The 22,623-nt window shown below is 49.8% G+C and overlaps 1 protein-coding gene and 1 pseudogene across 4 annotated transcripts in view; one reads left to right on the forward strand and one right to left on the reverse strand.

The window, feature by feature from the left end:
* Positions 1 to 22,623, reverse strand: part of COL15A1 (collagen type XV alpha 1 chain) — a 103,908-nt gene that overhangs the window by 19,753 nt on the left and 61,532 nt on the right. For all 4 annotated transcript variants that reach the window (XM_066367574.1, XM_066367572.1, XM_066367571.1 and 1 more), the window contains 16 exons: positions 22,110 to 22,172; positions 16,718 to 16,753; positions 16,168 to 16,308; positions 15,915 to 15,983; positions 15,087 to 15,122; positions 14,898 to 14,981; positions 13,422 to 13,487; positions 11,417 to 11,452; positions 10,078 to 10,140; positions 7,710 to 7,778; positions 7,564 to 7,599; positions 4,970 to 5,023; positions 4,813 to 4,872; positions 3,239 to 3,307; positions 3,084 to 3,125; positions 537 to 582 (listed from right to left, as the gene is read on the reverse strand). In XM_066367574.1, the coding sequence (XP_066223671.1) occupies positions 537 to 582; positions 3,084 to 3,125; positions 3,239 to 3,307; positions 4,813 to 4,872; positions 4,970 to 5,023; positions 7,564 to 7,599; positions 7,710 to 7,778; positions 10,078 to 10,140; positions 11,417 to 11,452; positions 13,422 to 13,487; positions 14,898 to 14,981; positions 15,087 to 15,122; positions 15,915 to 15,983; positions 16,168 to 16,308; positions 16,718 to 16,753; positions 22,110 to 22,172 (970 nt within the window). The remainder of the gene's footprint in view (positions 1 to 536; positions 583 to 3,083; positions 3,126 to 3,238; positions 3,308 to 4,812; positions 4,873 to 4,969; positions 5,024 to 7,563; positions 7,600 to 7,709; positions 7,779 to 10,077; positions 10,141 to 11,416; positions 11,453 to 13,421; positions 13,488 to 14,897; positions 14,982 to 15,086; positions 15,123 to 15,914; positions 15,984 to 16,167; positions 16,309 to 16,717; positions 16,754 to 22,109; positions 22,173 to 22,623) is intronic.
* On the forward strand, positions 18,461 to 19,770 carry LOC136393601 (protein adenylyltransferase SelO-like; annotated as a pseudogene).

Genomic DNA, 22,623 nt, shown 5'->3' on the forward strand with positions numbered 1-22,623 from the left:
GATGTGAAACCCACATTCTTCTAGGCGGAGTTTGCCAAATGTGCTGAATCAAGTGGCATTGTAGCATAGACAATAGCTGCAGCTGATAACTGAAAACATGCCCAGTCTGTTTGTAAAACAAAATAATTGTTTTATTTGCGATATAACCCCTTCAAGCTCATTCTATTAATTAAATATTGTTTCGATTGATTGTGATACAGTTTAGATATTTATATGGTATGTAATTATATTTTTTATTAAAATATATTTTGATTAAAATAATATTATATATATATTTTCACTCACATTTATTCATAAACAAATTACATAATAAAATTTTGTTTACTTAAATGAATTGTTTTTGTATTTAACATTTTTTCATTTTAATATTTTGTTCGGCCAGTGAAAAAAGTTTTCTTTCTAATCTGGCCCCGGGGGCAAAAGCTGTTGGCCATGCCTGACCTAGTCTATGCCATTGGTAAGTAGAAACCTCCCCAGCAGAGACAGGAGGGTCTGGAAATATCCCAGGGAAACAATGTGAAGAAGGGAGCGTGTACCGTGAAAGGTGATGAGTTCTGAATTCCCAGGATGCGCGGTACCAACCTGGAGACACAGAAAGGCAAGGTTATACACTGTAAACCCCTTCCTGGTGTTTGGGTGCACGGGTAGCCACTGTCCCCTGTCCTGGAGGTCATGGAGTCAGGCTTTCCTTTGTCTCTGGGGGGTCCTCAAAATCCCTGAGCTCCCCAGCACAGGAATGGCACACCTTCATCTGGGGGTGCTTATCAGAAAGCTGGTCTGGGATGGACTAACTCAGACCTCCTGGCCAAACAACTCTGCAAAGGGGAAGCCCAAAGCTTAAGGCAATAAATGTTGGTTCAGCCAACCATGAGTATTTCTGGGCTCCTTTCTTATCAGTTAGAATTGATTCATATGAGAGGTCAAGCATTAGGGCAAGTGATGTATCCAGCTGTGAAGCTGGGCTGTCATTAGTTTCGCTACTGGGTATGGCCAGGGATGACCATAATGAAGAGAAACTGATGGCAGTGGTAATTAGCAAGGGAGGGTGGTTATCATTAGATTGGGAGGGCTATTCTGGACTCCACATTAAGTGCCAGGGGTCTGGAGTCCAAGCTGTTCTACATAATATTCCTTCCCAGATTCTTGTATTTCTTTACTTAGTAAAACAGAGCCACCAGCAGCCATATTTTTCAGTCTACCTTCACTTTTTCCCCAGTTGATAAGTGGAAAGAGAATGATCCCTCTGGCGCCAGGATTCCCCTGCGCTTTGGGTGGAGGGTCACAAGCTGCTCAGAGGTCACCAGAGGAGATGAGGGAGGGAACGGGAATCTTCCAGGCAAAACATTTCTAGGTTAAGGATGAAGGCAAAGCGCCAAGCTGATACCTTGCAGCTTTCCTGATAAAGTTCCCCCACTCCAGGCATGCGCTGTAAATCGTGATGTTTGGAAAGGCACTGAAATTCAAAGGGGCTTGCAAAACACTGAATGGGAAAGGAAGTATTTTTTTTTCCAAGTGTCCACTTTGAGAACTGGTCAAGAAATGTCGATGGCTCTGCACCCATGGTATCCAGCATCATGAAATAAAAAACTCAGCAAAAATGCTCTAATCTCATCTTTGGCTTCTTTTAAGTAACCTCATGGCCCCCGAAGGCCAGGGTTACTGCAAAGGGTCCTAATCCAGGCCATGGTAATTGTAGACTCAAGTTGTCAAATGCTGTCCCTTAGAAGCCTGAAACTGTATTATCCAGGAGGCCCTTTGGGCGCTGACTCGTGGCGGGACCTGGAGGGGGCCTTTGCCTCTCTGGGCTGCAGTCAGTCACCCCTTCTGTAGGACGGGAGGTGAGATGCAGCCCTCACTCTGCAGAGTCCCTCCAGCCCTGACATTTTATGTTTCCCCTCAGGACGGTGTAAGGATGCCCTGGGTTGCTGTTGCTGATATAGATCTGGGAGCCAGCAGGCCTCTTGGTCACCTTATACAGGTGGGTCCTGTCCTCTGACTTCCGGGCCAGCATTCCCAGGTCCTGTGCTGCAGACTTGGGTGCCACAAAGTTTAGATGTGAGGTGTCTAGGCAAGCACAGCCAGACTGTATCACTCAGAGCCTCTGACCCAAGCCTCCTCACCGCCCCCAACAGCCATCAGTTATGAACCCACTTTAAGGAATCTTTTAAAAATGTTTAATAATTTATCATTTTTAGAGAATGTTTCTAAACTGTCATTTGCAAGCTCCTGAGAACAGAGGCCACCTCTGTCTAGTTCACCCTTGTGTCCCCAGGGCCTAGTGGAATACTCAGCATTGGGTAAGTACTCAGGGAGTTATCTGTTGAATGATCAAGAGAATGATTATGCCCAGTCCTGTGACTGATGCTCACGCACAGGGGAAGGCCCAGCCTTCCGGGCTTTTCCCACAGAAACAGGATTCTCCTAATGCTGGTGAGGACTCAGGGACAGTGCCACTGACTAGCATGGTGAGCAGTCACAAGTCTGACCCCTCAGGCTTCCAGTGCCTGTACCTGCTGCCTGGCAGTCAGGGGAACCTAAGTAGTAGCCCAGCTCTGTTGCTCCAGTGACCTGGACAAATCAGTGAGCTTGTCTGAGCCACAGTTTGCCTCCTCACTGTAAGGAGGAAAGAGAACCCTGCTCTCTGGTCGTGTGCTGTGCAGTGACGTGACAATGGGGACAGCACAGCACGTAGTCGTTTAGAGATCTGAGCCCGAAGTTCCCAGAGAGCACTGATTGGAATTGCTTATTTTTTTTTTCTCATCTATATTTTTAAGGTGTCTATTTTCCCTTGTTATACGGTGCCAAGCATGAACCTAATGTGGTCACGATAACAAAAGACACGGCTTTGTGACTGCGTGACAAGAAACACTGTCAGCCTATGCACCCTTAGATGATCCAGCATGTTTTGTTACTGCAGTCTGTTTTCTAGAAGCTTCTAGTCATTTAAGGGTCTATATGTAAGTGATATATGACATCAAAAAGGACGCCGATGGATAGAAAGAGCTGAAGACAAAGACTGATCGTCTTCTCTGAGTTGCTTTCTGGGCCAAAGCTCCTCACAGCAGTGGCTGGATGCTACTTACTGGCATTTTGCAGTGTGGCCGGGCTGGGATGGGGAAGACAGTCTGTGGGGAGTGAGAACAGAGAAGTGAGGCCATCAAGACACCTGACTGGGGCTCAGGTCAGATGGGGCCCACTCCCCCACAAAGGTCTCTCCCCCCACTGTCCCTCCACTTACTCCTTTGATGTTAACCACAGCCCCGGGTGGTCCAGGGGGCCCTGGAGGACCAGGTAAGCCAGGTGGGCCCTGAGGGGAGAAAAGAAAGGCCGTTCTTGAGCTCAGGTGACTGTGAGTGCAGAGGCAGCTGCGGGATACTTTCCCCAGGTTTTGGGGACACCAGAAGGAAAGGAGAGTCCCCTAATGCTAACTAATTTCTCCCATGGGAAAGCCAGTCCTTTCAACAGAGCATGCCTACATACGTGACCTTATTGGACCTTTGCAACAACTCATGGGGAAGATAGCAGAGCACCCAGTATCATCTGTGGTTTACAGATGGAGATAGTGAGGCCCAGAGAGGGGAAGTGACCTGCTCAAGGCCACACAGCAACTTATGGCAGAACTGGGATTGAAACCCAGATTCTGACTCCAAGAGCAGTGCTCGGCCAACACTGAGTCTACCACCTCTCTATCCCTAGTATGGAGCAGCAAGTGAGGTGGGGTGGGAGAAGGTCCTTCACACAAAATATGGTGCCTCAGAGAGTGCCTGATAAAAGCAAAAACAAATATAAAACTCTTGCTAGGAAGCTGAGTCATTTTCAAAGCCAGGTCAGCGTGGCCTAATACCATCTACGTTTGCTCCTCTAAGCCTGGATCCCCAGCAGGATGTTGCAACAGGAGGGGAGAAGCTCAGACCGCAGGCACGAGGAGTCTAGCCCACTCCGAAGCTGCACCGATCACCCTAAGTGAAGGCATTAGTGTCTGCTGTGCCTAGCAGCTCCAGCAGGCTTGAGTTTCTTTCCCCAATGAGCAGCCTTTCCCCAATGCTTCAGGGAAAGGGCTTTTTGGGATTTCTGGACAGAGAAAGCAGAGACAGTGTGGTGCAAACAGAAGCAGCATTGGGTTTAGACCTGCATTTGCATCTTAGCTTGGTGACCTTCAGTGAATCGTTTAACTTCTATAACCCCCAGTTTCCTCGGGTGTAAAACAAGGACCCCTCCAAGTGTCTCTCAGGAGAGTTATAGCAAGACCGAGACACTATCCTTAAATGCACTTTGTATTGCGTCTGTGTCTGGCACACAGTAGGTGCTCAATAAACACTGGCTTCCTTATTCTAGACCTTGGATCCTGCTGACCCCCAACACCCCCCCCCCCCCCCGTGTCTGCCATCCTGCGAAGCTCCCTAAGTAGGTACTCTAGCTTTGCTATTCACTCATAAGCATTTACTGAGCCCCTGGTGGTGTGTGAAGTCCCAGGAATTGGGTAGTGGAGGAAGACGCGGTATCACCCTAGTCAGACGACCTGGGATCTGGAACCAGATTTCCTGAGTATGCGCACAGGGTGGTCTCCTGCCTTCCCTCCGGAGTGTGGGAGAGGAAGTTTATGCTCCCTTCCACTAGGGGGCTTTTGGTGGCAGGAAGCTCCTGAGAGTGAGCTGGAGGACATCTGGAAGTGGCAGCGGAGGGAGAAGAAAAGCCTTCTGCCCACAAGTCTCGCTCACTGGAGCCGGTACTCTCTCCCCCTCCCCTGGACACTGGCCTTGGGGCTCCGGCCCCAGGCTGGGGTGGGGCTGGGGCAGGGGTTGTGGAGCTCACCGGCATCATGACCCCTCGATCTCCTTTGGTGCCCTTGAGGCCATTCAGTCCTGGACGACCCTGAAAGCCACAGAAGACGCCTTAGTAAACCCACTCCACTGGCCAGCCTGACCCATGTGTCCTCTCTCACATCCCGTCTGGGAACACCAACACCTACAGGTCGTCCGGGGAAGCCAAATTCTCCTTTGTGTCCTGGAGGTCCTTTGGGCCCCTAGAAGCAAAACAAATATCAACCAGGTCAGAAAAGAACAGAAATTCAACGGTCAGGGAGATGGGGGATTGTGGCAGGGGTGACAATGAACACCTGACAGGAGGAAGGAGGGTAAGCAGCAAGCACGAAGTATCCACCTGCCCACCTCCTTGTCTCCCGGCCTCTGTGCTCGGCTGGAACCCTTGCTCAGCCCCTCACCACCCCACACGCTCCTGTAAGCTCTACCCCATCCCAGACTCTGCGCCCAACCCTCTCCGGCAGTCAGGCTAATGACGGAACCCAGGGAGCCAGAAGCTGGCCAGCTTAGAACGTGGACCTCTGCACTACGTCTTATGTCCCACGGCTTTCCATATCCCCCATTGGAATAATGCAACCCTGCCTTGCCCCTTGTGCCAGCCGTCCTGATAACCTGCTCCAACACCTGGTTTCTGCTTTGTTCCTACCTGTGCTTAAGGACCAGAGTCTTGGCCTGGCACCCCAGTTCTCCAGATGAGTCCCTGACCTCTGGACCCTGTTCATTCCAGGGCTGGCTTTCAATGTCCAAATACTTTCGGAGCCACTGCCCTGTTCTAACCTCCTGCAGGAATCCTCATGCCTTCTGGCATCCCAGATGCATGAAATACATTACCTCTTCCCAGAACAAGGTCTACCTCCAGGCCATACTTTCCCATTCCTATAGCCATCTGCCCTGTTTCACACGGGAATGAGAGGCTTAAACCTGGGTCCCTTCTTCCTGCTGCTATTAACATAGATAGTCATGTCCCTGAAAATGGCAATTAAAGACTGAGTTGAAATAGGCACTGGGTGTCAAGTACTCAGCTCATATTATTCTTAAGGAAAGAAAAGCAAGGACAGAGAATGAACAGGACACAGGCTACTAGGTGGTATGTTCTAGTGCAGAGCTTCTCAAACATCACTGTGCACTGGTGTCACCTGGGATCTTGTCAAAATGCAGATCCGGCAAGTCTGGGGTGGGGTCTTAAGCTCTGCATTTCTAATCAGTTCCCAGTGGATACGGATCCAGAGCCATAAGTAGCAGGGCTGTAGTGAGTTTGTAAGGGAATTATGAGCTGCACTAGTCATAAGGGCCAGAGCTGGCCCACAGGCACCTTCATGCCAATTAGAAGAAGGTGCTCACTTGCTGTCAGTGCTTGGTAAGCTGTGTACAGCGGCACTGTGGTGGGGACAACCTCCATGGCCACTGACAGCCGACTGTGGCCAACATGGTTAACTACTGGTGTTTCCCACGGAACTGAATATTAGTTACAGTAAGTGTTTAACCAGTAACACAAGACTCCTCCAACCTGCCTTAGCCCTCAGCTATCCCTCTCCAGGGCAGCCATTCTGCCTGACTTAAGGGACCAATGGCTTCAGAAGGTCTTGCGAAGGAATGCACTTGGGATGTTACGGGCCATTCATCAGGGACATGTGTCTGTTGGAGAAATGTGAGGTCCTTTCTCCCCAGGCCTGCAATCCAGCTTCAGCCAAACAAACTGTGTGCAGTTCTCCAGCCTACAATGTTTCAGAAGAATGGAGGTGCTTGCTGGAGGTATGGGGTATGGCGGGAAACATCTGGACACAGACTCTGACTGACTGGGTTCAAATCCCCATGGCGTCACTGACAAGCTGTGTGACAGTGGGCAAGTCACTTAGCCTCTTTGACCTTGGTTTCTTGGTCTGTAAAATGGGTGTTCGGAGATTCACCTGTGAGGGTGGTGAGGATAAAATGAATGAGCTGTGTGAAGTATCAATACAGTGTCTGACGCATAGTGGATGTTCTCCACCTCAGTTTTCTTTGTTTTGGGAGGAGAAACACATGACAGGAAAGCTTAGGGTTCATCCTGAGGAGACCTGGTAGCTTTAAAACTGTTTGGCAGCCTCGAAGGGTTATAGGTTCCTGAAGAAGTAAGGCTAGTCTAGTGCTAACTCAATACCCTCTTTTCCAGGTAGGACACAGAAGCCCAGAGAGAGGAGGATTAGCTCAAGACCTCACAGCAAGTGAGCAGCAGATCCACGTCCAGAAACCACAAAGCCCGAAGTGACTTTCTGGGGTTCCCTGGCCAGTGGCAGTCTTTAGCTGGCGAGACCTGGGATACAACCATGAGTGTTCACTGCCATCCAGTTCTCCCCTCCTTCCTGGACACACAGCTAAACCACGTTTCTGAGGCTCTGCCCACCCAGGCCTCTGAGTTCTGGACAGCAGAATGTACCAGAAGTGATGTTCATTGTTTTCCATGATCTCTTGTCCCCCTTCAACCTTGGCCTACTGGCTGGAAGATGCCAGCGTGACCCTGAATTCATAAGATGGTAGAGTCACAGGCTGGATCCCTGGAGGAGACACATCCAACTAGGAACAACCAGTTCCTATTGTGTTAAGCCACTGAGATTTTTATTTAATTCCAATTAGCCTACCCTGACACACATTTTGCCACATCCTTTTTTTTAATCTCCACAAGTGGGACAACTCAGTGTAACTGAACTGAAGCAGGCGAAGTGCTCCAACCCCAGTCCAGACCCAGGTGACAAACACTCCGGCTTACCATCGGCCCCGGGGCTCCATGCATTCCAGGTTCACCCTAAAAAACGGAGACACGAACTCATCACTCAGGGGAACACGGTTTGTAGCAGAAAGAGAGACGGGATACCGAAGAGGATGGGTGCCTTCGGGGTCTGGTGACATAATTACCTTCTCCCCCCTCAGCCTTTCCAGAGGAACGTCCCCCGTCAGGATGGCGCCCGGCTCTCCCTTCTCACCCTGCAATTCAGAGAACCTTTCAGTGAAGTTGGGCTCCTCCTCGCCACCTTAGCCAGAGGCTCCCCAAGACCTCTCAGTCCCACCGCCATGATTTCTGTTGCCTTCAGCCCACACCTCAGACCCCACTGCTTGGCTCAGACATGACCATGACTGAAGTACTGCCATAGCCTCCTAAGGGACTGGACGTTCTCTGTGCTGTTGCCTCCACGCACCGGCACAGGCTGGGGTCCTGTCAGCCCCTCCAGGGTTCCCACTGGAGACAATTTGACATCCTCACTCTGCAGGAACCAGCCCAACGAGGTCCCTGCCACCTCTTGCTGCACAGCACCCCTCCGGGAACCTCTGGCTCCTAATATATTTGGTGACTTGCTTTCCTAACAACTTGACTCAAGATCTGTTCCCCCCAAGAATCTTTCTTCTTGTTAAAACACCTGAAATTGGGAAAGAGATGAAGGTATAAACACTTAGAAGCTTCTCTCAACAGAGGGTTCTGTGTCTCTACAAGGAACTTGGCCTCCAAACTCCAGCCTCCTGTGCACACTTGAGCAGGCAAAGTTTCTCAGTTGTTGGGGACCAGGGGACATGGGGACCAGGGGAGATGACAGAACAGAAACACAGGATCCTGTCTGCAGGAGAGCCATCTACTAAACCAGAAGGCTTCCAAGAAGGTAAGTGCCCTGAGAAAAGGCCACATAGAGGAATGTCCTATATCACTCTGAAGCTTTGGCCCCAGACTTCCATACTGGCCCTTGGGGAGCTGGGCTGGACCCTGTTCAAGTCTCCCTTCAGTGGGGCCGGAAGCAGACAAAGCAAGCAGAGCAGCTTCTCCTCTCCACCCCACTAAGCCCAGACCTGAGATTAGGATCTTACCACTCCGCTGGTGAGGAAAGGCAGTCCTGAGCACGCCAGCAGCAAGAAGGAGCAGGTACAAAAGCATTAGAGGCAGAGCAGGAGAAAGCGAGTTTTCTGTTAGGTCTGGAGCAGAACTGCCTGGGTGACCAACCCAGTTCTCAAGGTGGAGGGGACAGGGGGAGGGGATGGCACGAGGGTCCCTCAAATCCATCTGCCCTCATCATGTAGAAACAGTGTTTGATACAAGAGCCACTCTTGCTTGACCAGGACCCTCCTAAACCAGAGCTGCCCTGGACCCATCCCATCCCCACAGGCCCCTGAAAGCCAAAATACCCCAAGACTCATGCCATGTGGTGTTAACCTTTGGTCCCTTTTCCCTGCACACCAAACCCTCCGCCGCTGGGAACTGTGGTCCAACAGACACCGGAGCCTCCTCCTTGAGGCTAGTGTGGAATGGTGGGGGGAGGGAAGAAAGAGAAAAGCCTAATACCCGCTAACATTCCTTCATCTTTGATACACCCCCCCCCTTGACTCCCCAAGGCAGGCTCAGGGTGGCTCCCACTGGCTTTGCACAGACTTCCATCACAGCAGGAACCACACTTTCTGTTGGCCCTTTGCAGTCCATTCCTCTATCCTATGACTGTATCCTTAGTGCTGAGCACAGGAATCTGGCTGGTGCACGTGGGGGATGGATGTAAGATGGATGAGTCCATAAATGGGTGGATGAATAAATGCATCCACTCCAGCATCTCTGCAATCTGGTCATGGATGTCACTTCTCCTTACCGATAAACACCAAGTGGGAAGTTAATCCCAAGAGGCACATGTGCAGGGTACAAAGGTCAGTTCAGTGCTCTGCAAGTTCCCAGGACATGCTCTGCATACCAAATATTTATTTCCAAGATTCTGGACCAAGACTGCCATTCTTTGATCCAACAAGTCTTCTGAGTGCCGTTTGTTTACTATGCTAAGGACTGGAGCTACAGAAACTGGGCTGGCTGAGGTCTGCCCTTAGGAACACACGCTATCACGGGGGCGCCCAGCAGGCCGTTAGCCGAAGCACAGCGCGGGGGAAACAGCAGTCAAGGGAGTGTTGCTTGAGTCCTTTTCCCAAACTATGATGGAAACCAGTTTCCCCACCCACAACCCACCTTCACCCTAGGAACCTTGAGATGGTGAAAGTTAACAAATGCAGAGTGACTGCTAATAGATAGGCAGTTTCTTTGGGGCAAAATAAAAACGTTCTGGAATTAGGTGGTGGTGATGGTTGTACAACCTTGTGAAGATACTAAAAAAACCAATGAGTTCTATAATTTAAAGGGATGGATTTTGTGGTCTACGAATTATATCTTAAATTAAAAAGATAGTGAATAGCTACTTTCAGCCAATTTGAAACATTTAGTAAATTCTGGAGCCTGACCCCTTACAGCTATCTGGTCCCCTCTTACCTGTTCTCCTTTTAGTCCTGGAAATCCAGGCACGCCTGTGTCACCTTTTGGTCCTCTGGGGCCCTAGAAGGAATCATGGGGGGGGGGTATTTTGGTGTTTGCTAAGACTGAAGTGCTTTATCCAAACGAAAGTACTTTCTCAAAAAGTAGAATAGAGAGTGCCATTATCCTGGTAGGTGAAAGACACAAGTGGTCATAATATTGATATTTTCCTGATTTTAAGTGGCCTAGAAATTGTGGTCTGGTGGAAAGAAGAGAGCGCTGAGCATTAGGAGGTCTGGAGGCCCCATGTCTCTTTGCGCTCTGGTTTCCTCCAATGGGCACTATGGAAACAGCCTGGTCCTGCTGCCTTTGTCTCCCCATGGGTCCTCCAGGCCATCCTGTAGCTGGCCTTCTGCCACCACTCACCTTCCATTCCCACCCCTGCTCTGCTCCTCACTATCTGTGGGACGGTATCTAGATATCCTTGGCTTGATCCCCAAACCCAGCCCAGCCAGTTTCAGCGTCTCATCTTTTGTTCCCTACTACCCACAAGAAGGGAGCTTTCCCTTATCCTCTCTGTACTCTCTGCTGCCTCTGCACTTCTCTTCATGCCGTTCTTCCTGCAAAAATGCCTGTCCACCCTTCTGCAGAGCCAAATTCTTCACAACCAGTCCAAGGCGACCTTTTCTCAACTCCAGCAGACAGTTACTGTGACAATGACTCACATAGCCAGATATCTGCCCTAAAAGGCATTTCAACACTATCGCTATTTGGTGTTTCGCAAGTCCTTGTCTTGTCTTCTGGGTTAAAGGCGAGATACCCATTAGAGCCCTTTCTACGTGAAAATGCACTTTTACCTGCCACAGTGGAAGCCCCAGGGTGGGCACACAGTCTATTAATTTATTGGAAGTCTAGTTGGTGCTTCTGCTTCCCCAACCTCCATTGCCACCATCCTCTCTCTATAGGAACTTTATCTACTATATCAACTTGACATGCTTGATTTATCCACTCCCAGTTATTGGTAGCCAACCACTGGCTGGCCCTGGGGTAGAGAGATGAGTAAGATCCAACTTTTCACAAGTTGGTCACAGTACATTTGAGGAAAAAAGACAAGGACATAAATAACTGTTACTTAAGGCAGAAAGGGAGCACAGCAGAGGTGAAAATAAAGCCCTGTGGGACTGAACACTCCAGCTCTGTGGGGAAGAGTCACTCCATGTGGGGGGCAACGAGGAAAGGTTACATGAAGATGGTGCTAGAGCTTGGTCAGGCAGATGGAGAACAGTGTTCCAGGAGGAAGGAACAGAATGAGCACAGCCATGGAGCACAGAGGAAAGGTGGCTACTATGGTACTTACGGGAAACCCTGGCAGCCCAGGCATGCCGTCCGGGCCCTGTGACACAACAAAGACAAAGCAGGTGGTTTAGGAGCGGCATTTCCTGAGCCAGCAGGCGCGCTGCACCTCAGGGGTCACCCTTCCTGGCACCTGCCGAAGGCTGAAGCATGTTTCCACACAGCGGGGCTCACGATCCATTTTGAGAAGGGAATGCTGAGGCCCAGGAGAGGACAAAACCGTGCAGAGTCACACAGCTGGTCGGTGGCAGAGCCAGAGACTGCGCACAGGCGCCAGAGCCTGCACGCCAGCAAGAGCCAGAACTGCCTGCACGCACGCGGCAGCCGCCTCCTCTGTGAAATCACGCAGTGTCTGAACCGTCTGGGGCGATGGACGCACAGCTTGACTTCAACAAATGTTTGTAGAAAACAGGTTCCTAAACTATGAGGAATGAGGCCAAAGTGTGTTCTGGGGTGTGTGAGGGTAGAAGTGGGGGCATGTGGGTGAGACTCAGGTGTTTTCCTCAGGTTGGAGTGAGAATTTTAAAGGACCTGGGACAACAGAGAGTTTGTGGTTTACTCCATGTGGGGACAGGACTCTTCTTCCTGCCAGCTCAGATATCCACATACCTATTAAAGGCACATGAGTTTGGCAGAACACACACACACACACACACACAGCCACATGGCAACATCAACAGACTAACAGACTGTATAGCAAGGTGGAAAAGCATGAGGGCGCTGGCTAGGACCTCCGTCCTCCAGGGAGGGACAGCCTCTGAGTAGGAAAATCCTGATCCCCACTACAGGTGAAGGGGCCCCTTGAGGGCCTGGATTTGCTGACGAGGCAGGGGGTGGGGAGGAAGGGGGCTCTCGGGGTGGGGGCACGGCAGTGCAGGCAGACAGGGGCCAGGAACTCACAGAGTTCCAAATCTTCAATTTTAGGCTGTGTTTTGCTTTAATATCAACCCACTAACACCCTAAACCTCTGAGAGTTTGGGGGAAAACCAAGACCCTCTGTCAACCAACTTGCTTGTTAGATGGTTAGCTTTAGGGATTGCTTATTGGGGTATTTTGGATGATTTTAATAGATATCAAGGAATGGGACCCCACTGGATATGACAGAAGAGACAGTGCAATTATGTGCCAATGGAGGTCACTCAGCAGAAGAAACCGGGTCTAGGAGAACCTCCCAGATATTTGCAAAGCTCTGAGCAGGGCACTGAATGGTGGGGGTTCAGGCCAACCTTACCGGGGACTACAGGAGTGAGTGGCCTCAGCAGACATCTGGATTGCACAGTTTACACAGAGTGCCACAGTTTGCAAAGCAGTTTCACATCCACAAGCTCTTAGAAGCTGCCCCTCAAACTGGTGAGGTGTTATCGGAGGCTCGGAGGCGCAGAGTGGTGTGGAGCAGGGATAGGGCTGGACCCCACCCAAGGCGGCTATGGCTAGAGCTCCTCCCTCTCTCTACCACTGGCACGAGCAGATGCTGGAAGATGCAATGGGATTTACTGCACGGTCTGCGGGAGGAAGCTTCCTCCCTCTGAAGTCCTATTGGGCCATGAATCGACACTGTGAACTTACAGAAATAATGTCACTTCTTTGTGTGTGTGCTTCTGATGTCTAAATTGGGGCTAGAAAGACCGAAGCAAGTCATGTGCCAGCGTGCCCGTTAGCACAAGGATAGGTCTCTCTAGGCTCTCACCGTTCTGTGAACTGAGATCACATAAACAAAAGCACGGCACTGACGTCAATCGGTTTAATACTTAGGATTCTCTGGTGACCAATGCACACATTTCTGATCCATGGGACTGGAAGCATCCACTGCATTGGAAAAAAAAATTCCCTGCGTGATCCAATTAATGTGATAGCACCTTCTCAGAAATGCAAAATTCTCTTTCCACTCTACTTTGATATAGTCTAGCCCTGTGCTCCAGCAGCTAAAAGGATTGCAAACCAACCCGACCTAATTTTAACAAGGGGCACCTGGATAGGAACCCCATTCTGGGGCAGCTGTGGATACACACCGGAGGCCCGATGAGCTCAGGAATGTCCGAGAGGTTCATGAGTCCATGGGTGATGTTCATCAAAGACTAAAAAGAGAAGAATCCGATAACGAGACAGAGGGTCATGTTCCACCACGTTCCCGGCACTAAGGCTTTAATTAAAGTCAGCCAGCATGGCAGAACCCGGCAGACTAATAACACTTAAGCCCACTGCCAGCACAGTCATCCCTCCCACTGCTTACAAAACAGCTTGGAGCTGCCTTATCACTTTCCTCTGTCAATCAGTTATATATGTCTCCACAGAAAGCTTATAATGTTGGTGTGTGTGTGTGTGGGGGGGGCAGCATGTATATGTCCATGTAGTTATTTTATTTTTAATTTTTAATCTTTCAATTACAGTTGGCATACAATATTATGTTAGTTTCAGGTCTACAAATAGTGATTAGACATTTACATACCTTACAAAGTAATCACTCCAATAAGTCTAGTATCCGACACCAGACATAGTTATTACAATGCTATTGACTGCCTTCCCTATGCTGTATTTCCATGTAGTTATTTTAAATAAATGACATCAAGCTGTATGTATTATTCTTCACCCAGTTTTGTTTTTTTTCCACTCAATCCTATAGCATAGAAATCTTCCCACGTGGAATTTGGGGGTAGAGACATTTTTAGTTTTAATGGATTGCCAAAGAGCTGTCTAAAAGGGGTCATACAATTTACATTCCCACCAAAGCATGTGAGATGATCTGTTTCATCACACCCTTACCTGCACTTCATATTTTTAATCATATACATATATAATATTATTTTACTCTAGTCATCTTATTTCTAATTATTTAGGATGTTTTAACTTTCTGTCATCTACCATACAACATCATTTCTCTCAGAAGGGCCACAGTTTTTCAGAAATGTCCTAATATTAAGTGGACCATGATCTGGTCCCAGCCCACATCCCAGTCTTCCCGACAAACTCCCATCACTCTCTGCTCGCTCCCGCGCCCGCTGGCTCCCCATGCCTTGGACACACCACGTTCTTCTAGTCCGTGTTTGGCCTCAGAGAGCCCCCACCACCTGAACTCTGGGTGTCCCACCCCCCGTGCTTACGTGGTGAGATCATTCTTAGCTTTCAAATCCCTGCTCAAAGACAATTCCTCTAGAAAGTCTTCTTTGAGTTATCATATCCGAAACCATCTTTCCTCCCTTGTGTCCCCATTTATGTTCCTTTGCTTCTCTGTTACAGCCCTTCTCGGGACTGCAAGGGCCGCCAACCTGCAGGGCGTATTCTGGAAGCACCGTATGAGAGAATAGTGGCGCCAGGGTGAAAACACACAGGTGGGTCGTGCTGGCAGGTGGAAACTCCGAGGCCAGAGGCCAGCTGTGTGCCCCTGCATAACAAGCAGCCCTGACGGCCCTGAAGTTGTGGACAATCTTCTCTCCCCTTTAGCAAAGGCAGAAAATAAATAGCCACGTTCTGACCTGGATGATACTCACACTAGACAAGATCTCAATGCGGCCTGGCGGCCCGGTGGGCCCAGGGGGTCCCACAGTGCTGGCTCCATCCATCCCTCTGTCGCCCTGGATACAACAGTGAGAGCAGAGAAACAACTCGTTGTACACGGATAACGCTCCCGGAACTGCGCCGGACAGTCCTCACACCCCAGCTCAGATCTGTGACCTCACCTTGAGTCCCGGGTCTCCTTTTTCTCCTTTGGGACCCTGCCAAAACAGAGAAACAAGTCTCTTCGGTGTCTTTCTATTCACTTTGCTCCCTCTCTATCCACCCTTGGACTTTGCCATCTCTCCATACACTCCCACATGGGTTTTGTCCCCTCTCAGAGTCAAAAGGAATACCCCACAGACAGCGAGGGGGCTGAAGGTCCTCTCCCAGTACTGGGTGAGTGTCCTCTTGACCCCAAATCTCTGCATGTGGGGGGTGGAGAAGTTTTCCTATTCAGTCACGGAGAGGGTTGTGCTCTGCCCTCTGCAAGGACAGGCTCCCTGAACTGAGTGCTCAGCTCTGGGTCCCACGTGAAAACGATAATGAGGTCCCAAGGGTTGGTCCTCTTAACAGCAAGTGTTGTAGCAGAAGATGCACAACACACCTCGGACCTCCCAGGGGCTAGAGGCAGTGGGGTGGGGCACCTGTCAGGAGCAGGGGCTCTGAAATGCGTCCAAGTGTGAGTAGTGAATGAGGCAGCAAGAAGGAGGCAATGAAGCAGGGATGCCAGCTGGCAGAGAGAGAGAAGGATGATCTGCAAGCTTCCCACAGGATGCTTTGTGCAACTCCTGTCCTGCTCCTCAAACAAACACTCTGGCCAGGGCAACTCGCCCCCCAGTGCACAGGGGAGCTGGAGGCACAGAGAGGGTGAACTGCTGAGAGCAGCAGAGGCAGGTGGCCCTGCACAGTCTCCCCCCTGCAGCGTGACAGCAGGACAGCGTGACAGCGGGACAGCCCCAGCGTGACAGCGGGACAACCCCTCAAAATGAAGGTTTCAAAAGTCAACCTACACCGGAAGCCCCTGGCCCAGAGTTTGTGGGTTCGTGCAGTAGTCGAGTGCTTCCAGAGCCTTCAGTATCCTAGGGAAGGAAAAAGAATGAGAATTCCAGAGTCCTGAATATCTTCCTGCTCCAGGTGGGGCTGGGGAGCTGAGCTCGGTGGGAATCAGCACAGCCCCTGCCCTCAGACTGGCACTCCGGTTACTGGTCTTCCTAGTGATCCTTGGGGCACATTGCTCTTCAACCACAGAAAGGGCAAAAGTACCTCAAATTCAAGTCCCATTGCACATCCAGGGCCTGGGGGGCCTGGGGGTCCAGGAGGCCCTGGGGGTCCCATGATCCCAGGAGTGCCAACTTGTCCATTTTTTCCTGGGGGTCCTGGTAAGCCTCTGTTTCCAGGGTCACCCTGTAGAGAAGAGGAGAGGCTGACTACCCAGCCATGGGTTCACTCACAGAAAGAACAACGCACGCCCTGAGTCAGAAAAATCATTCTTTGAGCTTAATTAGATTGATGAATACGCCCATAGGTTTTTCTTAATGGTACAGAAACAGCTGTCCGGCTAACTGACATTGCACCCGATAGGCCAAGACACTCATTTGACCATGTGTTGGAGGGGTGAGGAAGGAGAAAACATCGCAGGTTACTCTCTCCGCTCCCTCTCCAGCTGCTCCTGCCTTCCCTGAGCTGCTCCTCTGAGGTGTGTTTCTCTCTGCTCTACACACTGATACGGTCAATGCCCCCACCCAATAGTCCAAATACAGTAAAACTGCGGAAAGGAGAGGAAGGAGGAAAAAGCTTTTCTTTTGCTTTTTACCTTTTCACCAACTGAACCATTAGGCCCTCTTGCTCCCTGAAAAACAAATGAAAAAGGACCAGTTAATATAGATCTCATTAGGTATGTTCAGAAGAAAACGTGGAACCATGGCCTCTTAAGTAACAGAATATTTAAATGGGACTCTTCCTGTCTGGGTTTTGGCTGATGTCTCAAAGCTGAGTGCATTACAAGAGATGTCAGTTTGGTGGGCAAGTCACGCGGAAAGCTTGTGAAACCCATTTTTCAAGTATTAGCTCATCGCCTACCTCGAGAGTGAAAAGGATACGTTGAAGATTAAGCACGGAAAGGCGGTAGAGGAAGAATTCCCTTGGAGAGTTGTCAGCATACTTACTGGGCAGCCCCTTTCCCCACCCCTCCCATGATGGAAGGAGAGGGGCACTTCCTGTATTCGAAGCCAAAGGAAGGGGCTTCAGGAACTTGATATGTATTCACCAGACTTTGAAGACATATAGAATAATGACTGGCTCTTCCGAGTAGCTGCAGAATGGGGCTTGAGGGGCTCCATTAAAGTAGGCTGCACGTCCACCTCCCAGGGGGCACAGGACAGGTTTCCGGGGGTGGTTTGGTGTGGATTCCACAGAAAGGAGTCAGATATGAGCTCTGGGCAGAGGGGAGTACCAAGAAGGGCTGGTGGTCGGGAAGAGTCAGCCACAGGAGACACTGTCCTACCTCAGGGGACTGTGACTGGGGCTCCTGGCTGGACAATCACTGAGGAAACCTCAATATCAGCCTCAAGAGAAGGAGCCAGCCATTGCAGGGCCACACAGATGGCCCTGACACCTGACTTCTGTCCCTGCCATCTGAGTCTGTGCCCTTCTCCCCAGCACCATTTTCCTGGGCTAGATTCCCTCTCCATAGAAATGACAGAGTTGATAGTTCCAGAAGAGTCACATTGAACCTGAAACAATGAAGACCACCTGAGGGAAAACAGCTGGGAAGCTGAAGCCAGAGGCTTTAGTCAGGGAAGGAAACCAGGGGAGAAAAGCACCGGCAAAGTGGTGGTAGTAGCCAGGGGGAGGCTGTGGCTGGCGGGGAGACAGGCTGAAATTGGGGAGTGGGCCACAGCCATGGAGCCCTCCTTATCTCTGCTCACATCCCACTCCATGGCTCGTACAAGAACAATAAGAGTTACTTCCTGGAGCAAAAGGATAGGACAGAGTCCCAGGGGATAGAGAACCCTGGGAGGTCTAAGGGTACCCCAAACTCATAAGATCAGCTGTTAAAGTGCCTGCCTGATGGCCACCCTACTCCTCCCATCCCTTTTCTGAAATCTGGGTGTCCCAGAAGTAGCTACGGCCCAACTCCCCAACAATCTGTAAAAACACACACAGAAAACAGACCAAAGGGGGACTCCAGTTTTGAAAGCAAACACACAAGCAAGAAACATCACACATTCGCAGGAAGGCAACACTGTGAAAGACAGGCAACAACAGCAACAACGGCATGTATGCTTGAGCAGACAGTTATGAACACAATCCAATCAGTACTTGGTATGCACAATATATATTCTCAGGGACAACAGGGAGGGTAAGTATCACAGTCATGAAACAAGGGCCAATTATTATGAAGTAAGAACAGTGGTTGTGGAAAACCATCAAGTAGAGATCTTAGAAATAAAAACACATATAATTGTTGGAAGAAAGAACTCAACAGGAGGGCTGAATAACAGCTGAGACACATCTGAAGAGAGAACTGGCAAAAGAATTAGGTTACAGAGATCCCATGTGTGAAGAGACCATATTCGGGCCCATTCTACTGGCTCACAGATTTGGTGGCCACTATTTTGGAATTTGAGCAGATCTGCTTGGGGATGGAGGGAAGGGCTCTTTTTATTGGAATTTACATGAACAGATAGAGTGAAAAGTGGGAGCCCAGATTAAAAGGGTCAGCAAAGACCCCACCCCCCTCATAGGGTGATGGTAGAGCTGTACTTCATTCCTTAGTGACAGAATTGTGCAGCGAGGCTACGCACTATCTTGGAATTCCAACCAGCGCACCTGCAAGTTTAGTTGTGATGAGGAAGGATGGTGGGATCAGTTATACAACAGACACATTGTGAAAGAACCAGACACGGGAAGGAGTGCCGCATATTGCAAAATCACGGTCTAGAATTCATTAGAAATTTCAGCTCATGGCGGCAACTGGATTTGCTAAGGACATTATTAGACTTCATCATACAAAACATAAAAGAAAAACTAATAAATACATGGATTTTTTTTTTCCTGTTGTGGTTTCTGAGACAACACAACTTAACTGTCTGTTGGTTTCACTAAGGGTCTTTGTTCGGCCACAACTTCAATATTTTACAATTATAAGTGACTGTAGTTTAGTTTTATGGAAGCCTATAGAATCCGGATTTTGTATCAAACCTATCTGGTAATGAAGTAGGATACAGAATGAGAATTTGGGCCAATAGTGGAGTGTTTAACTGATATAAATTGTTACAAGTTCTAACCCCAAGACTGGGCCCTAGTTCAGAGCAGCTCCCTACTCAGGTTTGGAAACAGGGCTCTGCTCCCTATTGCACAAGATTTGGAGAGCGGCTCAAAGCCAAGTTGGGATTACTTGGAAAAGAAATGGTAATGATTTATTTGCATTTCTCTTACATATCATGGAAAAGACTGAAGCTGGCTTTACAATGCAAACAATGACATTTCAGCAGCTCAGTGAGATTACTCAAAGCCAGTAACTAGGAGCTTAACGTTCCTCAGCGATTCTGGGCACTGAAGAAAATTTCCAAGCGCCAATTCTTTTCTACCAGAATGCCCTAGTACCTTTTGAGACTGAAGAAGACAATAAATGAATCAGATTATGAAAGGAGGAAAAGAATGACACTGTTAATCCTGGGTCTATGCCGAAGACCCGGATGGCAGAATCTGCAGTGCAAAAAAGCAGAAAGGAACTTTCCAGAGGTCCACCCCCAGCAAGGCCTTCAGCCTTCTTTCTAGGAGCATTCTGTAGCTGAGAAAGCCGGCTATTCTTCACCCATTCCTTCATGGGCTGGAGATCACCAAATTAGTTGCTCATCATAATTTAGGGAAAATAAATTGAGGAATACTCCTATCATGGAACTCAACGTAGAATTATCTATCTGATAAACTCTTAATGACCATCCACATTTTGGCGACAACCCCACATTTGAAAAGAATAATTAATTATATATAACAATATTTTCTTCCAGCTCAATAAACTAGACCTTATTCTTTGGGAGAAAAACCCACTTCAGACAACTGCCTATACCAGACTATATGCCCTGCAAGTGAGAACAGAGGTCCAGAGAAGGTGCTGTCTGGACAGGAAATGAGTCCCTCGTCCCTGGAAGCATGCGAGCTGAGGGACGGATACTGTGGAGGGGAGTCAAGGGTCAAAGGTGTCATTGGATCTTGTGCTGTATCCCTAAGACTGTTCATTTTCTTTAGCACAATTTTATTATTTCGTATCCTGACCATGCTCCTTGGTTTACCTTTGGGTTTTTGTTTTGTTTTGTTTATTTTTTAGGTAAATGTCATGTGCAAGGTGCCCCTTGAGCCAGCTCTCCAGATGCAGATTTGCACAAGTCCTTCTAGAGTTTCCTTCTGCTTTTCCTCCCCCAGAAAGCATCCTATACATACATAGTGTGACAAATTAGGACTCACCACAAACTTCAGGGGGGAAAGATGTGATTTGCCTTCAACAATTATTTCAGGCAAGCCTGCTGCTCCGCGCACGCCCGCGCCTCTAAACAGCTGCAGTGGGCGCCTGCGCGGGCATTTGTGTGCAGATATGGGCGTGGGTATTTTTAAGTACCAGACAAGTGTGTGGGGGCAGGTGGGGGGAAGCTGGTAGGAACAGGGGAGATGAGTATAGGTCTGTGATGCTTCCTGCAAAATTAAATTTCTTATGAAATACTTGCTACATGTAAAATGAGTTCTATAAAAGCTTGACAACTGTTTCTTCTTTTTTCTGAGAAATGAGCATTCTGTGAAATTCCAGTTACTGTTTCATTCAAAATAAACACACTTGAAAGCTGACAGAAACGGAAATTCAGTTCAGTGGGGACATGGTAACTAGGAATTTCCCACCACTTCATCCAGGTAGGGTATACAGAAGTCCGTGCTCCCCACCCCAGCGGGAGAGACCTACCCTCTTCCAACCCCAGTGAAACTCAAGACTGGTTCCCGAGGAGGCTGACCTTATCTTTACTGTCTTCCTTTTCAGGATGTGGCTTACCTCATCACTCAGGCTGGGAACCCTGGAGGGGCAGGAAACCCGCCCCCCCCCCCCACAGTGCCACTGGGGGGGGGGGGTGAGAGGTAGGAGGGTTTACAAACAGGAGACAAAACAGGTTTACAGAGAATGAAGAGAGTGGAGCCATGCAAGACTCTGGGAATGGAAGATTAGACCGGCGCCTGAAAGAAGCTGCATTCATTCATCACAGGCCGACAGAGGCCTGCGCTAGGCTGTAAGGAGTCACAGACAACACTGGTGCTCTGTTTGTCAAGGTGGGGGCGGGAGCAGACAGGTGAGCTTACAGCTTTGGCATCACTGGCTAAGCGGGGTCCCAGTGGAATAAATACTGTGCTAATGGGAAGTGGAGGAAGGAGGGGTGCTTTCTGCTGAGAAGGAATCTGGGAGACCTTCCCAGAGGACATGGCTGAATAGGGCCTTGGAGAATAGGAAGAGGGGAGGAAATCTGAGACGGTGACAACCGTGTGCAGAGGCCAGGAGGCTGTGGAGGAAGAGCCTGCCCAGAGCGTTCCAGAAGGGCCGGTGGGCCACGCGAGGTCTCTGTGGGAGTGGGAGCTAGGAAGGCAGGTGCGGAAGGGCCTTGAGGGTCTGCACATAGTTAGGGTTCTGTCATGGAGGCAGCAGGGACACACTGATATTGTCTCCTCGGAGAGGACAGTGACTGATGAGAACCTGCTGTAGGAAGTGGCCTGGGCAGGTGGGTGGAGGCTGGATTGCGGGTGAGAACGTGGGGCACCAGTGAGGAGCCCGATGCCACAGTGTGGGTAAGGAGATGACTGTCAGACCAGGGCGGACAGAGAAGTGAGAAAGAAATGCGGATGTCAGATTGGCCAGTCTTGGTAACTCACAGATCACGGCAGGAGAGGGGGAGGAAGGAGGAGTTAGAGCAGGCTCCCTCCGAGCCCAGGTGGACGGGGTAGATGGCAGCGCTATTCACTGAAGCTGGGGACACACAGGAGTGGGCAGGGAAGATGCTGAGTTCAGGTTTGGCATAAAGAGCCCCAGATGGAGACATCAGCCGGGAGGACCAGGAGGTGCGTAGAGAAGGTCACTCATAGAAGAGGCAAGGTCAGACTGAGAGGGCAGAGCGGGGCAGTGTGGGCCTGGAGGCTCACATGTTGGAACTCTCCCACCTTCCTCTTACCTTCTCTCCTTTCATCCCGGGAAGGCCAGAGGCTCCATCAGGCCCAGGCTGTCCCTCGGGGCCCTGGGGAGCAACAGTGACAATCAGCCCACCACACCCTTGATAAGAATTAAACACCAACTTTTCCTGCAAAAGGAGGCCAGTCAAGGCTGGGAGGACCGAGCAGGTGAGGCTGGTGAGTCCAGAGCCTCGTACCAGGTCCATAGCAGAGCGTCCGTCCTGGGCCAGCAGAGGCAGAGCCCTGTGGGCGAGGTCAAGGTTTCTCTTCTGTGGGGGAGTCAGGGGCAGGGTTGGACAAGATGGCCTCTGAGGGACTCCCACCCCAGGCCTGGCACTGACGTCCTATGATTCCAAGATTCCACGTGAGTCTGCATTTCCAGTACTGACTAAGATAAAGCAGCAAAACAATGTGTAGGAAGAGGTTTTTCTTGGCTGCTGCTTCTTATGAGTCTTAGCAATGACTTGGCTGAGGATTTTTGTTTACAAACATTAGCTAGCTGCTCCCTCGGGGCTG

This window comes from Saccopteryx leptura, chromosome 2 (assembly GCF_036850995.1).
Source record: "Saccopteryx leptura isolate mSacLep1 chromosome 2, mSacLep1_pri_phased_curated, whole genome shotgun sequence".
NCBI lineage: Eukaryota > Metazoa > Chordata > Mammalia > Chiroptera > Emballonuridae > Saccopteryx > Saccopteryx leptura.